At 48.1% G+C, this 16,116-nt stretch overlaps 1 protein-coding gene across 1 annotated transcript in view; it reads left to right on the top strand.

Annotated features, from left to right (window-relative positions):
* The first annotated feature begins 692 nt into the window (after nucleotides 1–692).
* IBSP (integrin binding sialoprotein) overlaps nucleotides 693–16,116 on the top strand; it is a 36,277-nt gene continuing 20,853 nt past the window's right edge. Inside the window, exons 1-2 of the mRNA XM_015411329.1 lie at nucleotides 693–746; nucleotides 14,635–14,698. Of these exons, the coding sequence (XP_015266815.1) occupies nucleotides 14,645–14,698 (54 nt within the window). The 5' untranslated portion in view covers nucleotides 693–746; nucleotides 14,635–14,644. The remainder of the gene's footprint in view (nucleotides 747–14,634; nucleotides 14,699–16,116) is intronic.

Genomic DNA, 16,116 nt, shown 5'->3' with positions numbered 1-16,116 from the left:
CCTCCAGTTCCAGGGCTATGATCGAAATGCCTCCCCTCTGTACTCTAATAGCTGCTATTATATTTAAAACATATATGGGAAATCTAATTATGGGCCCACTTTGGACCCCCCCCTTTATAAAAATAGACATCTGCTTGAGTTTTACACATCAGTGTGTACCATTTCCCTGCATGAATGTCACTATTTCCCCATAGAAAAATGTGTGAAATGACCTTTTTGACACCAGAGTTCACACTCTAACCCATTCTCAAACACATTAAACCTCTGCAAATTCATTTGTTTGTCCACAGCTCTGCAAAAGAAAAGTGAGAAATTCCTTTTGGACGTTCTGCCTCTCCCCAGAAAGAAAAAGTCTTTACAAAAAAAAACCTTCTACCCCAACTAATGTTCCCAATATTTAGTTTTAATTTAAATCTAGACCATTATTATATATCCCAGCCTCCAAACCCATTCATCTCTGGCTCAACCCTTCAATTAAGGGGAACGATGCAAAACTCCGGGCACTAAAATGGCACATTATGTTTAGAAACAAAATCTGGGACTAGAAAAAAAAATGTTGAAGTTTGGGGATTTTCTGGTAAGAGTCCACTTGCTGACATCACACAGGGAAAGTAGTGATTGGCTAGTGGAGGGTAAAAATAGTGTTTATATTCCAGGAGAATGACCAAGAACAAACAGATGAACTGTTAAATCTCAGTCCCCTGACTCCTTGGAGATCAGCCTGTACGCTTCAGGACAGCAAAACGGTAAGTGGCTGGCAACTTGTTTCTATGCAGCTGGAAATCTTTTTCACCCTTCTTGAATGCACGGATTTCTGAATTTCTCATTCTGCCTGAAAGTTCATCTATGTTTTATTTTGTAGGTGTGGATTTAACAAGAGTGTGATTTCTAGGATTTAAATCAATGTTTAGTGGCTTTATTATTATTATTTTTTTAAAAACCCTTTTGCTCACTTTCTTTGACTGGTGTGATTAAACCGGACACAACTTGAATTTTTCTTTTTTCTTTCTAAGCTAAGAAACAATATTCCACTGTCCCTTTCCATCAAAGATGCTTGGATGAATTTTATTAAAGCATTACTACTTGTATGGAGAAGGGGAGTAAAATATATTTTCAGAATAAAGAATTTCCTTGAGTTCCACATAACAAACCTACATACAATAATATTTACAAATGCTTTTTGTATGTTCAAAACACTCCACATGCATTGTGTTAGTATCCTTACAACAGCTTTTTAAGGTGGGCCATTATTGTAATCCTCATATTGCAGCTAGGGGCTGTACTTGTGTATAAGTCACCCACGGGTTCACGGTGAAAGGATTTCCTGGCTTACAGCTTCCACTGGAGAAACCAAACCACAAACAGGGATGGCGTAAATTAAATATGTGGTTTACTTCAGGGTTTAGTCTGATTTAAACAAAAGGGTGCCTATGAAGCTGCAGCCATTGCTGTTTATTCCAAAATAACTCATTTGTGTGATATGCTTTTCCAGGACTTTAATCCTTTGGGTGGTAATTGGTCCCTCCCTAACAAGTTATTAGCATTATGACCATAGGTGAAATCACTCCAGACTGGCAAGTCACTTGCATTGAAAGGGCTGGTGCTTTCACCGGATGATGATTTGGCCTTTAGGATCTCAGGGTGAGATTGATTACTTGATTTAACTTGTATCCCCTCTTCCTCACATGGAACGCAAGGCTGTGTACCCAGGATTCCTACCCAAGCTCCAATCAGCTCCAGCTCATAGGGTTGCCAGTCTCCAGGTGGCACCTAAAGATCTCCCACTAGTATAACTGATCTCCAGATGACAGAGTTCAGCTCCCATGGAGGAAATAGCTGCTTTGGAGGGTTGACTGTATGGGATTATACCCTGCAGAGGTCCCTCCCCTATCCAAACCCTGCCCCCACAGCCCTCCCCTCAAATCTCCAGGTATCTCCCACTCCAGAGCTGGCAAACCTCACTACTTAGCTGTCTAAAGAAGGAGAAGAGTTGGTTTTTATACCCTGCTTTTCTCTACCCGCCTCAGGAGTCTCAGAGCAGCTTACAATCACCTTCCCTTCATCTCCCCACAACATTGATCTTATGAGGTAGGTGGGGCTGAGAGAGTTCTGAGAGGACTGGGACTGGCCCAAAAGTCACCCGACAGGCTTCATGTGGAAGAGTGGGGAATCTCCAGATCAGAGTCCACCGCTCTATGAGATTGCTAGAATAAAGACCAATGGGAGTCTTTCCCTCCTAGGGAATGGTATCGTTCTGATTGGTCGCTGTTACGAAGCGACCAATAGGAAGTTCGCTCAGAGGAGCCCTGGTCTGGCTCGAAGCTTAACATGGGAGTCCTATGAGGTGATTCATGTAATCATTTCAATACATTACAATTCCTCCCCCCTAAGTTAAGCCATCATCCCAATTGTTTTATTATTTACAAACATGCAATCAACCTTTGTACATCAGTTATTCCAACAGTATTTACACTCATAGTCCTTCAGATAAGTCGGCATTTGCCGCGAACGCTGGGACCTGCGGAGCGGTGCAGGCTCCATGGGCAGACAAGGTTGTGGGTCAGAGTGGGGTTCACTACAGCCTGGATCAGGCACAGACTCGACTGGGATTTCAGCCCCGCACACAGGGTTCTGCCCTGACTCGGGGACAGTACCGGGCCTTTCGGTACTCACCGCCTGCTCTGGGGGTGTCCACTCGACATCAGGGGATTCAGCCGTCGGAGAGTCAGCGCTGTCCCTAGCCCAACGTCTCCTTAACTGATCTATGTGGCGCCGCCATATTCGACCGTCAGCTAACTGCACCACATACATTCGAGTACCCACAGAGTCGGATATAACCCCAGGAAGCCATAAGTGCCCGTTTGCATAATTTCGTGCGAAAACCTTGTCCCCTTTTTCAAACATGCGCACCTTCGGTTGCGCCGTGGTACGCTCGGATTGCTCTTCAGTGAGGTCTGGGTGCATTCGGTTCAAACGGGTCGTGAGTCTCCGCCCCATTAACAATTCGGCCGGACTACGGCCTGTAGCACTACAGGGGGTGGTGTGCTGCAGCAAAAGAAAGGAGCCCAGCCTCTGGCTCCAGTCCCCTTCGTCCATTTTACCCAGGGCCTCTTTGGCCGTCCTGACCATCCGTTCGGCTTGGCCATTAGATGCCGGATGGAAAGGGGCCGAAGTCATTTGGCGTATGCCATTACTCGTGAGGAAGAGCCTAAATTCCTCAGACACAAATTGAGGCCCGTTGTCACTGACGATGACGTCAGGCAACCCGTGGGTGGCAAAAAGTCGGCGGAGCGCATGGATCACAGCAAGTGATGTGGTCGATTTCATATGCACGACCTCCAGCCATTTGGACATAGCGTCCACCACAATTAGGAACATTTGCCCTTGGAGAGGGCCAGCAAAATCTATATGCAATCTGGCCCAGGGTTTACCAGATGACTCCCAGCCTTGGGGTGTAGCTTGTGGGGGATCGGGTCTGACTTGCTGGCATTTGGGACACCCTCGTACCCATTCTTCGATCTCTTTGTCCAGCCCCGGCCACCAGACATACCCTCTGGCCAACGCTTTGGTGTGTACCATACCGGGGTGACCCTCGTGCAGCGACTCTAACACTCTCGTCCTGAGTTTGTCAGGAACCACCACCCTGTTCCCCCATAATACACAGCCCTTAGAAATGGATAGTTCATTTTGACGGCTTTTGTAAGGGCCGAACTCCGGTTCAACGCTTCCAACCGGCCACCCCCTCCAAACCCAGTTTAATACTCGGGACAGCACGCTATCCTTGGCCGTGTGTGCTGCAATGTCCCTGGATGATACCGGGGGTCGAGGAAGCTCCTCAATTGCCAAGACCTCACAGGCGGGGGCAGGGTCTGCGCCAATGTCCGGCACCGGGCACCGGCTGAGGGCATCCGCATGCCCAATCGCTTTCCCAGGCCGGTGCTCTAAGTCAAAATCATAAGCCTGCAAAAATATCGCCCATCTAAGCATGCGTGGGGACATGATGTTTGGCAATTGCTTATCGGGCGCAAAAATCCCCAGTAGCGGCTTGTGGTCAGTGACCAGCAAAAATCGTCTGCCAAAAATAAAATCATGGAACTTTTTGACAGCCGCTACCAACGCCAGACCCTCCTTGTCTATCTGGGCATAGTTCCGCTCTGCCGCAGATAGTGATCTAGAATAAAAAGCGATAGGCGCTTCGCTCCCATCAGGCATCAGATGGCTTAAAACTGCGCCTACTCCAAAAGGTGAAGCGTCAGCAGCTAACACCAGGAGCTTGTGTTCATCATAATGCGTGAGTACGGCATTAGATGTCAGCAGCTCCTTGACTCCCACAAAAGCCTTTTCCTCGGCCTGCCCCCACTTCCATTTTGCCTCCTTGTGCAAAAGCGCGTGCAAAGGGGCCGCCACTGATGCCTTATGCGGTAAAAACGCATGATAAAAATTCAGGAGTCCTAAAAAGGATTGGAGCTCCTTCTTACTCACCGGCCTGGGGGCGTTTTGGATTGCAGATACCTTCTCATCCGTGGGGTGGACTCCCTCTGCGTCAATGCGAAACCCCAGGAAGTCCACACTTTCCACCCCGAGCGTGCATTTTGAGCGCTTAACTCTGAGACCGGCATTTTGAAAACGCCTGAGGACCTCTTTAACCCGGTCCAGTAGTTCCTGTTCAGACCCGCCCGCAATCAGCACGTCGTCAAAATAGGGCACTGTGCCAGGTACCCCCCTTAGTAGACGTTCCATGAGGCCCTGAAAAATCCCAGGTGCTACGTTGACCCCGAATTGCAGCCTGTTCACTTTAAAAGCCCCTTGGTGGGTTACAATTGTTTGGGCCTCGGCAGCCTCCGGGGTGACAGGCAACTGCTGGTATGCCTGGGCCAGGTCAAATTTGGCGAAAATCTTGCCACCCCCCAGGGAAGCCAAAATGTGGCTTATTACCGGGACCGGGTACGAATGTTGCTGCAGCGCCTTGTTAATCGTACATTTGTAATCGGCGCATAGTCGTATGGACCCATCTGATTTGACAGGGGTTACGATCGGGGTCTCCCATTTGCTGTATGGTACTGGCTCTAAAACCCCTTGCTCAACTAGTTTGTCAATCTCTTTTTCCACCTTATGTTTGAGAGACACAGGTACTTTCCGATACTTCAACCTAATAGGTTTGACTGACGGATCTAAGTCAAACGCAACCGGGGGGCCCTTGTACCTCCCCAACCCTTCGGCAAATACATCAGGGAACAGGTCGTACAGCATGCCCCATTTATTTTCAGACATCCTGTTAATCCCAGAAATACCAATGCCCAATGGCTCAAACCAATCTAACCCTAGCAGGTTAACCCGGTCTCCCTCTGCAATCAGGAATGACAGTTTAACACATTTCCCCTTATACTCAACAGTAACAGAGTCCCGTCCGGCCAAGGGAATTCGGTTGCCCTGGAAGTCGGACACTCTGGTTCCCGCAGGCTGGAGCCGCCGCCGGCTTCGGTTCGGGAACAACTGGCGCCAGGACGCGGCAGAAATCACCGTCACGGACGATCCTGAGTCCACCTCCATTGTACAGGGTCGGCCGTCGAGGAGTGGAGTCACGGTGATCTTGCCCTGGCTGCTGGTGCGATTTACGGCCGATGCGCTCGACAAGGTCGCCGTCAACTGGCAGCTTGCTTCCGATGCTGAGGAACGGGTCTTGCCTTGGGTGCTGACTGGAGTGCCCCTCTGCGCTGACCGGTTGTTAGTTGAGGGATCCTTCTTCGCTGATCTGCAGACTCTGGCCAGATGACCACGCCGCCCACACGCTCTGCAGTCGACATCACGAGCCCAACAGGAGTCGCGCTGGTGCTTCCCGCCACAACCGGAGCAAGGCTTGACGTTGGTAGTCTTCGCTGGGGTCCGCTTGCCTCGAACCGCGTTGACGTCATCATCCGCGTCTTCGCCCTCGCTGTCTCGTTGAGCGTGTATACTGGGCTCTGCCACCCGCTGGCGGACCTCCTTCGTGGACTTCTCCGCTGCTTCCGCGGCCACGGCCTCTTCGTAGGCCACTGCCCAGGTCAGGGTGGTGCGGGCGAACAGCCTCTGTTGCAGCCTTTCATCTTTGAGACCGCAGACGAGACGGTCTCTGAGGGCTTCCTCCACGTTGTGGAAATTACATGGCCGTGCGGCTTTGCGAAGGGCCGCCACGAAATCTGCGATGGTCTCGCCTCCGGCCTGGTTCCGCTTGTAAAAAGCGTGCCGGCAGGCGATCTCCGACGGTTGTGGAGAATAGTGAGCCTTAAGCTTCTCCGTGATGTCAGCGTAGGTGACAGTCTTTATATCAGTTGGGGCCACCAACGACCTGGCTATGTCGAAGGTCCCCTTCCCGCAGGAACTCAGGAGGCATGCTCGTTTCTTCGCCTCATCGGTGATGTCGTGGGTCTCCAGATGGAACTCGAACCTGGACAGGTAGGAGTCCCAGTCTTCTGAGGAGGGTTCGAAGCACTCGAACTTCTGGCTTCCAGCCATCGGGGGAGACTTGGGCACCGGAGCTGGTGGCGCCTCCGCCGGATCGGCTGCTGTGCTCTGCTCGCTTTCTTCCGAGTCCGAAGTGTGGATGTCCGCAGGGCTGCCTACCTGCTCTAACATCCCATCCTCGTCGCCAATTGTTAGATCGCGCTAACAAAGGACTCGTAGAGTGATTCAGCAAGTGATTCAGCTTTATTGGAAGTAACGAACAAGCACTAACTCAGTAAGAAACCAGAACAGAAAACAGTGGGAGCTTATGCTCCTTTTAAACATAACCGGGCTAATGTAGCCACGCCTATTTACAAATAACAACCAATGAGATTGCTAGAATAAAGACCAATGGGAGTCTTTCCCTCCTAGGGAATGGTACCGTTCTGATTGGTCGCTGTTACGAAGCGACCAATAGGAAGTTCGCTCAGAGGAGCCCTGGTCTGGCTCGAAGCTTAACATGGGAGTCCTATGAGGTGATTCCTGTAATCATTTCAATACATTACAATTTGCTTTCAAACCCTGCTGTTGTTTTCCTCTGTCAAATTCCCCCAAAGTCAGCACCAAGGGACCTGGAATTAATGTTTTGAGGTTTGAGGAAGCCACCAACCGCATTCAGCTAACTCTGGACTGCGTCTCACCCTGTTGAAATTAATGGAACTCTTGCATGGCTGCCTCAATGCCAGATTTTTTTTTTTTAAAAAAAGTAAGGTACCCTTTGGAGCTGTGTTGAAACACAAAGTACCTGTTGTGAGACAGGCTGTGATGTTCTAGAATGAGGAACCATTCTTTTATGTGGGCCAGTCTTTGTCATGATCCAGAAATAGGATCTAGCCAGCTTTTTTGCACAGTTTTATGCCATTTTCCATCCCATGTGGACTTTGTCCATGCAGGTCCCATGATCCCCATTATAGCTTCTACCATGGTCAAAACCTCTCTTTCTCACCAGTGGAAGTCTTGGCTGTATCCATCCCAACAATTGTACTTAAATAAGCAACAGTGAATTCAAATGCATTCATTTCCTCTGGTGCACAGAAGTTTCCTCTGGTGCACAGAAGTTTCCTCTGGTGCACAGAAACATGCAACTTCACTGTGCACAAAAGAACTGTCATCATCACCTATAGAAAAGTTAAGTGTATGTTGTAAGATGGCCAACCTCCAGGTTAGGGACTGGAGATCTCCAAGAATTACAAGTGATCTCCAAACAACAAAGATCAGTTCCCTTGGAGGAAGTGGCAGTTTTGGACGGTGGATTCTATAGCATCACATCCTGGCTAAGCTACCTCTCCAAACTAGGGTTGCCAGGTGCCTACTGTCTGCCGGCAGGGGGCTCCTGGCTGCTGCCCGGGATCTTCTGGTGGAAGTGATGTCATTGCCCCGGGCACATTGTGTAGGGGATGCTCTAGCATTCAGCCCAAAACTCTATGGTCACCTGCATGATGTACCCAGTGTGATGACGTCACCTCCAGGTAACATCGTTGTGCTGGGCAAGCCGGGTGCCGTGGACCTCTTCTGGGGTGGGGCTCCCCCTGCCAGCCAGCTGGCCAGTGGGCAGACTGGAGGCCCAAAAATTGGGGGAAACCCTCCCCCTAACCCAAATGTTGCTTTCCCCAGGCTCTGCCCGCAAATCTCCAGGAATTTCCCAGTTTAGAGCTGGTAATCCTAGGCCCAAGAAAAGTTTCACAAATGACAGGTGCCCCCTTGCATCTCTCAGTGAGACAGCAGCAGGACTGTGCCTGAGAGCTTTGAGGACAGAATCTGAGGTTGTCTCTGGCCTCTATGATCTTCTACTCTCATCCACATCACTACCATACTCTGCCAGCTGGCTGAAGTGCAGGCCAATGGGGGAGCACCCACAAGGATCCAACCTTGTCTTCTGCTGCCCATATCTTATTGTCAAGCAAATCATGGGGAGAGAATCATAATGACCCAAAGACTAGATTAAAACGAACCCCCCTCTCAAAGCCATGACACATGGAAAGTCCTTGTATCTATCCTGGATGCAAAAAGTGTCATTAAACCAACAGGTGACAGATAAGAATGTCTTAAATATCCCATGATGTACCTTTCATATCATTGAGCTGTGTCCCTCATGCAACCCAGATATATATTTTAACAGGCCCCACCAATGCAAATTTCCAGCAGGTAATGAATTACAAGGGTGAAGATACCACCAACATTGCGCAAATAGGGTTGCCAGGTCCCCCCTGAGCACCAGCTGGGAACAGGGTGATATGGTTGCCAGATCCAGGTTGAGAAACTTCTGGGGATTTGGGGATGCAGCCTGAAGAGGACAGGGACCTCAGTGGGTTGCCAACCTATAGAGTCCACCCTCAAAAGGATCCATTTTCTCCATGGGAACTATCTCTGTAGCCTTGAGATAAGCTATAATTCTGGGGGGTCCCCAGGTCTCACCTGGAGGCTGGCATCAGGCCACAGGCTTAGAGGCAAGGGCCAAGAATTCTTTGGCTAGGGTTGCCAATTCTCCCTTAAGGGATTCCTGGAGATTTGGAGGCAGTGCCTGGGAGGGAAGGGAGCTTAGTGGTGATATTGTGACAGAAAGCCCACCCTCTCTGGCACTGCCCTTTCCTCCGGGGGAACCGATCTCTGAAGTCTGGAGATCTCTTGTAATTCCAGGAGAACTCCAGGCCACATCCTATCTTTGACTCATAAGGTTGTGAACCTCCAGGTGGCACCTGGAGATCTCCTGCTATTACAGTGGATTCCTAGATGATGAAGATCAGTTCCCTGGCTGCTTTGGAGGGTGGACTCTATGGCATCGTATCCTATTGAAGTCCCCCCCCCTTCCAAAACCTTCTTCAGGCTCCACCCCTGAAATCTCCAGGTTCTTTCCCAACCCAGAGCTGGCAACCCTATTGACTCATGCAATTGGCCACACCCAAGCTTTCTATTACCGGCAGAAAACGAGGGGCAAAAGCTGAGTCCAGGCCTTCTTCAGAGGGCTTCAGCCTTCCCAGTTTCCTCTCTATTGTTCGAACTTGTCATGCTGGGCTAGAACATGTGCAGGGCTGCTAAGGGTAGAAGGGTACAAGGGTAGAACTCCATTCCTGGAGTTCACTCGAGTTCCTGCACTTTTGGTTTTGCTTTTTGCCAATCCGCCTCCCAAGACTGCTCCAGGTGCTCTAGCCTGAGGGCTGCTGGGGGCGGGGCTCGAGTGCTCATTACTTGTGGAGCTGAGGCTCAATGTCTCCAGCTACTCTGCCACCTTCCCTTCCCTTGGTGTGCTCGGGGAGCCCAAGCAAGCCGGCTGCTGGAAGGAAGGAGAGGCGGTTTAAACTACTTTCCCGTTCCTTGCTCAGGATCCCTGCGGCTGCAGAGAGCCCGAGCAAGCCGGCTGCTGGAGGGATGTGTATTCGGTTCATCTGAACCAAATGCACCCCCAAAAATGGCCCATTCGGGCCCCTTTCAGGCTGCTGCGGGCCGAATCAGATTCTCTGATCTGAATCGGCTTCCCGCCATTCGGCCCCATTATCCTATGGGCCTTTGAAGTCAATGGCGAAAACATAGGGTATATTCTGGGGGCTGGAGGAGAGGGGGTTTGAGGGAGAGGCTCAACAGTTGCAGGGTAGCTGCTGGGACCTCTCCCCAAGATACCTGCCATGTTTCAGGAACATTGAACCAAGGGGTCCAATTCTATGGGCCCCCAAACAGGTTGCCCCTATCCCCTCCATTGTTCTCTATGGTGGGAAACAAAGTTGCCCCCATCCCCCTGGTCCAATGTTCTTCAAACTTGCTTAGTGCTCCGGTGCGCTCCGGCAGGAACCAAGGCCTAATCATCCCTTATTCTGTGTTAACCAGATTCTAACCAAATACTCAATAGCCCTGAGCTATGATATTAAAGGACAAGGAGTGAAGGACTACTGTTGATCCAGAAAACTGAGAAAAGGCTATGGGGTCTATAGTAGATAGAGAGGCCAGGACTCCTGTTCAGAGGGAGATCTCCCACCCCTCTCATTGGTGCTGTGCCCCCATGTGGGCAGCACGGGGGGGGGATTGGGGAGCCAATTGATGTTGTGGTAAAGCCACATCATGCCTTTCAGCGCAAACCAAAAGTGATGTCATTGTGTCAGGCAATACTCTAGCATTCACCCCCAAACTATGGTTAAACCATAGAATTTGGGGTGAATGCTGTAGTGTCCTCCTTATGTGATGATGTCACTTCCAGGTCTTGCTGGAAGTTAAACCACCTATGAGGATAAGTCTCCTGCCAGTAAGACTTAGTACAGAACATGCATAAGATTCCTGCTTCGGTCCTTGGCATCTCCAGCTGAAAAGGGCAGCAGGTGATAAGAAAGATCTTTCTTTGCCTGATACCTGGAGAGTCACTGGCAGTCAACACAGGCAGCGTTGAGTGAGTCTGTCAAAGGCCACCATGGACCTCCAGGGAAAGTTCTCTTTAACACCTCTCCCCCGACCTCATCCATATTCAACCCAAACAGTGTCTGAAAATAAATTGGCTTGTCCAAATCCATGGGAGACAAAAGTAACTGAAAATTGTTGACCCTCCCCCATGGCCCTGATGCTAGCATGCTGTCTCCAGGTGGAACCTGGAGATCTCCCAGAATTACAACTCATCTCCAGGTGGCCTAGATCAGTTCCCCTGGAGAAAATGGCAGCTTTGGCAGGTGAACTCTATGCTGCTATACCCCACTGAGATCCCTTACTCTGGTATTAAGCAACTTCATATATATCCAAGTCTTCTGTATAACCCTGCAGGTCAGCTGAGTTCTCAACAAATATAATCAATTTCCTGAGTTCCACAACCTGTCTGGCATACTTGGGGCCTAAAATTTCCTATCTGGGAGCAGAAGGAGGTTTTCAGTGAGCTTTCAGTATCCTTTCCAAATTCTGTTTCTATAATAGTGCTATATTCAAGAGTTAGAAGGAAATCAGGAAATGATATATCAAAATCCGTGGAATAGTATGACCTCCTCTCCCCTAATGATTGGCTACACTTAGTTCTCACGATTTGTACAGGAAATCTAGACCTTGGAACCTCGCAGAACCTGAACCCATGCCCAGAACTGTCACAGAGTGACTTAGCGGTTTCGGCGTTGTACTTACAAATGTAATTAATGGTTATTGCTCCAGAATTTATATTTTAACTTCCTTCCTTAAACTGGTATTTAACATTCCTATACATGGCTGGGTCTGGACGGCAAGACTGCTTGGACAAAACAGAGCATGTATCTGTGATGGTCTTAATGAAGAGCAGCTCTGCCTCTCATCAATCACAAGCCGATATTGGTGGAAACAGGACCAGTTTTTATTAGATGTTATGAGAACTTGGTTATGAAGCGGTGCTTATGTGAGAGTTCATTCATGACCAGGTTTCCCTCTTTGTTAATGTCTGTTTTCCTGCTTTGCAAACATTTGGAACCAGAGAGCAGATGCTGGCAAGGAACCACACTGTAGTTGCAAGGTCCCCCCTGGCCAACTGGTAGTGGATGAGAGGGTTGGGTTGCCAGATCAAGGTTGGGAAATTCCTGGGGATTTGGGGATGGAGCCTAGGGAGGAGGGGAACCTCAGTGGAGTACAATGCCATAGAGTCTACCCTCCAAAGCATCCATTTTCTCCAAGGGAACAGTCTGGAGGTGAGCTGTAATTCCAGGGGATCCCCAGGTCCCACCTGGAAGTTGGCATCCTTACCATGCTTACTGGTTGGCCAAAACAATTGGCTATGTTAAAGAATAAGCAACATGACTGTGGAAATGATCATAAAAATACATATAGAACAATATAACATATACTGAGGGATACATCTAAATATGCTGAACAACAGCTATGAATATAATCGTAACAGTACTGAAAGTATATTATAGAACAAATCAACATGTTATACCGAACCATGAATAAAAGAATACTGAACAATGAATCTATCTAATATAACTGATGAGTTCCCCTGGCTCTTGGACTCATGTCGTACAAGTAGCTTCTTCACATATCCATCCTTTCTGAGTGATTCGTTTTTGAAAAGGACGTTTGCAGGATGGATGCCTTGCACTCAGAGAAACACTGAGACCAGCTTGATTGTCTGCCCTACGTGACCAGTGTCCTTTTCACAAGGAAGAATGACTAATCACTGGGCATGGCCATCTCAAGAAGTTATGTTCAGTATGACATGGTAACTTGTTCTACAGTATAATGATCGCACTGTTCTGATTATATCGATTGCTCAGCATATGAATATTTGTTGCTCAGTATATGTTATATTTTTCCGCATCTATTTCTGTGATTATTTGGATTGTTATATTGCTCATTCTTTAATATACCCACTTTTCTACTAGTGTCCTTTCCTCTGCGGTGGTTTCAGGAGGGCTTTTTTTCCTGGAAGACACCCAAGAGAGAAGAGCAAGAGTCCAGCAGCACCTTAAAGACTCAAAAAATAATAATTGTGGCAGGGTATGAGCCCTCATAAGGCCACGGTGGGTCAGAGGTTGAGACGCTGAGCTGCAGACTGGAAGGTCAGTAGATCGGCAGTTCGAGACCCTAGTGCTGCACGACGGAGTGAGCTCCCATCTCTGGCCCCAGCTACCAGTTCGAAAGCAAGAAACTGCAAGTAGATAAAGAGGTACCGCTTTGGTGGGAAGGTAACAGCATTCAATGTGCCTCGGCATTTAGTCATGCCAGCCACATGACCACAGAGAAGTCTTTGGACAGCACTGGCTCTTTGGGTTGGAAACAGAGATGAGCACTGCCTCCTAGAGTCAGATTCGACTGGCTTTCGAGCAAGGGAAACCTTTACTTATGAGCCTTCATGAGTCACTGCTCACTTCTTCAGATACAGCTAGAATGGGAGTCCATCTGTCCTATTGGAAAGTGGAGTGAGTTCAGATGCCGAATGACATTGACAATGACGGGTGTAATTGGATTAGGTGTGATATGCGGACAGGTAGTAGGCAAGGAGAAATCAGCATTAGTAATGAAAGAGGAAACCTAAGTTCGGTCAGCAGCTTCGGTCAGCGGCTTCGGTCAGCAGCTCAAGACAATGCATCCATCTGGTATGAATTGAGACTCAGGAAGGCTCATACCTTACCACAAATTTTGTAAGTCTTTAAGGTGCTTTAAGGTGGATTCTTACTTTTTCTGTTGCTACAGACAGACTAATATGGCAACTCATCTTAATCTAAACCCAAGAGAGAGGCTGCTGGTCCGAGTAGACAGTGCTGAGCAATGGGGTCCAACGGTTGAGGTAGCCTGGTACGTCCATGAGAAAGTCATGTGACCCAGATAATCAATTGCATTCCAAATGAAATAAGGTGTCTTTCATAAATCTTGAGGAACAAAGAATGGCATATTACTGCTTATTAGTTGACCTTGACAGACCAATGGACTGATCCGCTATAAGTCAGGCTCCCCGGCTAGGCTCTTTTTGTAGCAGGAACTCCTTTGCATATTAGGCCACACACCCCTAATGTAGCCAATCCTCCAAGAGCTTACAGAGCTCTTCTTACAGGAGCTACTGTAAGCTCTTGGAGGATTGGCTACATTAGGGGTGTGTCATTTAATATGCAAATGAGTACCTGCTACAAAAAGAGCCCTTCAGGTCCATAAACAAAGACCTCCAAAACCTACATACATATCTCTCAGTATGCAATAACTTTTCTTTTTGTTGTTTTTTGCCGTCAAGTCACAGCTGACGTATGGCGACCTTGTAGGGTTGTTAAGGCAAGAGATGTTCAGAGGTGGTTTGCCATTGCCTGCCTCTGCATCATGACCCTGGTATTCCTTGGAGGTCTCTTTCCAAATATTAGCCAGGATTGGCCCTGCTTAGCTTCCAAGGTCTACGAGATCAGGCTAGCTTGAGTTACAATAAAATACAAAAGTTGCTGATTGTTTTAATTCTGTTGTTCTCAGAATTAAGTTATAGAGTGCTGTTTTTATTGTTGTTATCAGCCTTGGTTCCCGATTATCTGAGGATGGAGCAGGCTTATTAATGTCTCAGATAAATAAGTGTCTCATTTGTCAATCAGAATCAACATACCATCTATCTGGACATGGTGATTCAGCACAGAACTGCACCCAAACCCCATATTCAGAGAAACACCCCAAACCCCAACTTATATAAGCAACCATCGGCATCAGCTCTCCTATACAGATGGCTCATGATTGTGTTTTGTTTTTTGTTTTCAGACACCAAAACATGAGGACAGCACTGCTCTTCCTCTGCCTTTTGGGAATCGCTTGTGCCTTCTCGGTAAGTCAACTCAATAATCCTCTACCTAGTCTGCGTCACTGCCAGAATTCAGTTGTGTTATCATTGGACTGGCCAACGTCTTGTTTGTATTAAATACAATTTAATTATAAATTATTGTTACTGGTTTAAATTGATTTTTTTGGGGGGTAGTTGATGCTCTGTAGTCTTCTTTCATGGGCAACATTGATTAGTAAATTCTATCAGTCATATCAATCTATAACTTATCATACTGAGCCCTGATGTGGATAGCCCAAGCAAGCCCGATCTCATCAGATCTTGGAAGCTAAGCAGGGCTGACCCTGGCCAGTACTTGGAAGGGAGACCTCAAAGGAATATCAGGGCTGGGAGGCAGAGGCAGGCTATAGCAAGCTACCTCTCTGAAACGCCCAAGCCCCACTGGGTCACCAGAAGTCAACCATGACTTTCAGGCACACACATGTGTGCGCACACACACACACACACACAAATAGTCACCAAAAAAATCCTTATACTGGAATACAAAAGGCAGAGTGGAGCTTCTCACCTATGTTCAGTTCCATCCTCCATAGCCCTTTTTTAGGTGGAACTCACATATGACAAATAAGATTTTGCATTTACTCCATCCATCCATCTATCCATCCATCCATCCACACATCCACCCATCCATCAATCACATATCTAATTTTCTTGAGTTGCCCAACTATGCAGATCCAAAACCCCAGAAGGTGGGAACCTCGGGTTAGGGTATATTTTTCTGGAAGCCTGAGATAATCCATAGGCTTGCAGAAAAATATGAAAAAAATAATCCCACCTGCAAGTAAAGAGCAATGTCTATGTATTACCATTTTTTTTTTTAAAGCACACATTTTAGGTTGAAGACCCTGTTTGAAAATGGAAGTAGGGGGTCAACAGGGGAAGAAAAACTCCAGATAGACAGGCGAGGGAATCAGGAACCAGTGAGTCAGTTGCAGTGCTCCCTCTAAGATGAGTGAGTGTGAGCTAGCTCACAGTTTTTGAGCCTCCGGCTCACACATTTCTGTCTTAGCTCAGGAAGGAGGGATCCAGAGCAGACTAATGCATGCGGTAGCCATATCACCTGCTCACAATTTTAATGCCAGTAGCTCACCAAGTAGAATTTTTGCTCACAAGACTCGACAGCTTAGAGGTAAGTAGACCGGTGGTTATAGGTAAGGTTGATGACCTCCAGGTGGGGCCTGGAGATCCCTTGGAATTAGAACTGACCTCCAAACTACAGAGATTATTTCCCCTGGGAAAAGTAGCTGCTGTGGAGGCTAGATAATGACATTACACCTCACTGAGGTCCCTCCTCTCCTCACCCCCCACCCCTACCCACCCATCCAGGAATTTCCCACCCTGAGGTCAGCCGCCCTAGCTATCAGGGAGGGAAACTTGGCAAATGGATGGCAGGGGAGGGTCTT

This window comes from Gekko japonicus, unplaced genomic scaffold (genome assembly GCF_001447785.1).
Source record: "Gekko japonicus isolate JY-2015 unplaced genomic scaffold, Gekko_japonicus_V1.1 scaffold2292, whole genome shotgun sequence".
Classification (NCBI taxonomy): domain Eukaryota; kingdom Metazoa; phylum Chordata; class Lepidosauria; order Squamata; family Gekkonidae; genus Gekko; species Gekko japonicus.
Note: the sequence above shows the minus strand (reverse complement) of the source record. Positions and strands in the feature narration are given on the sequence as shown.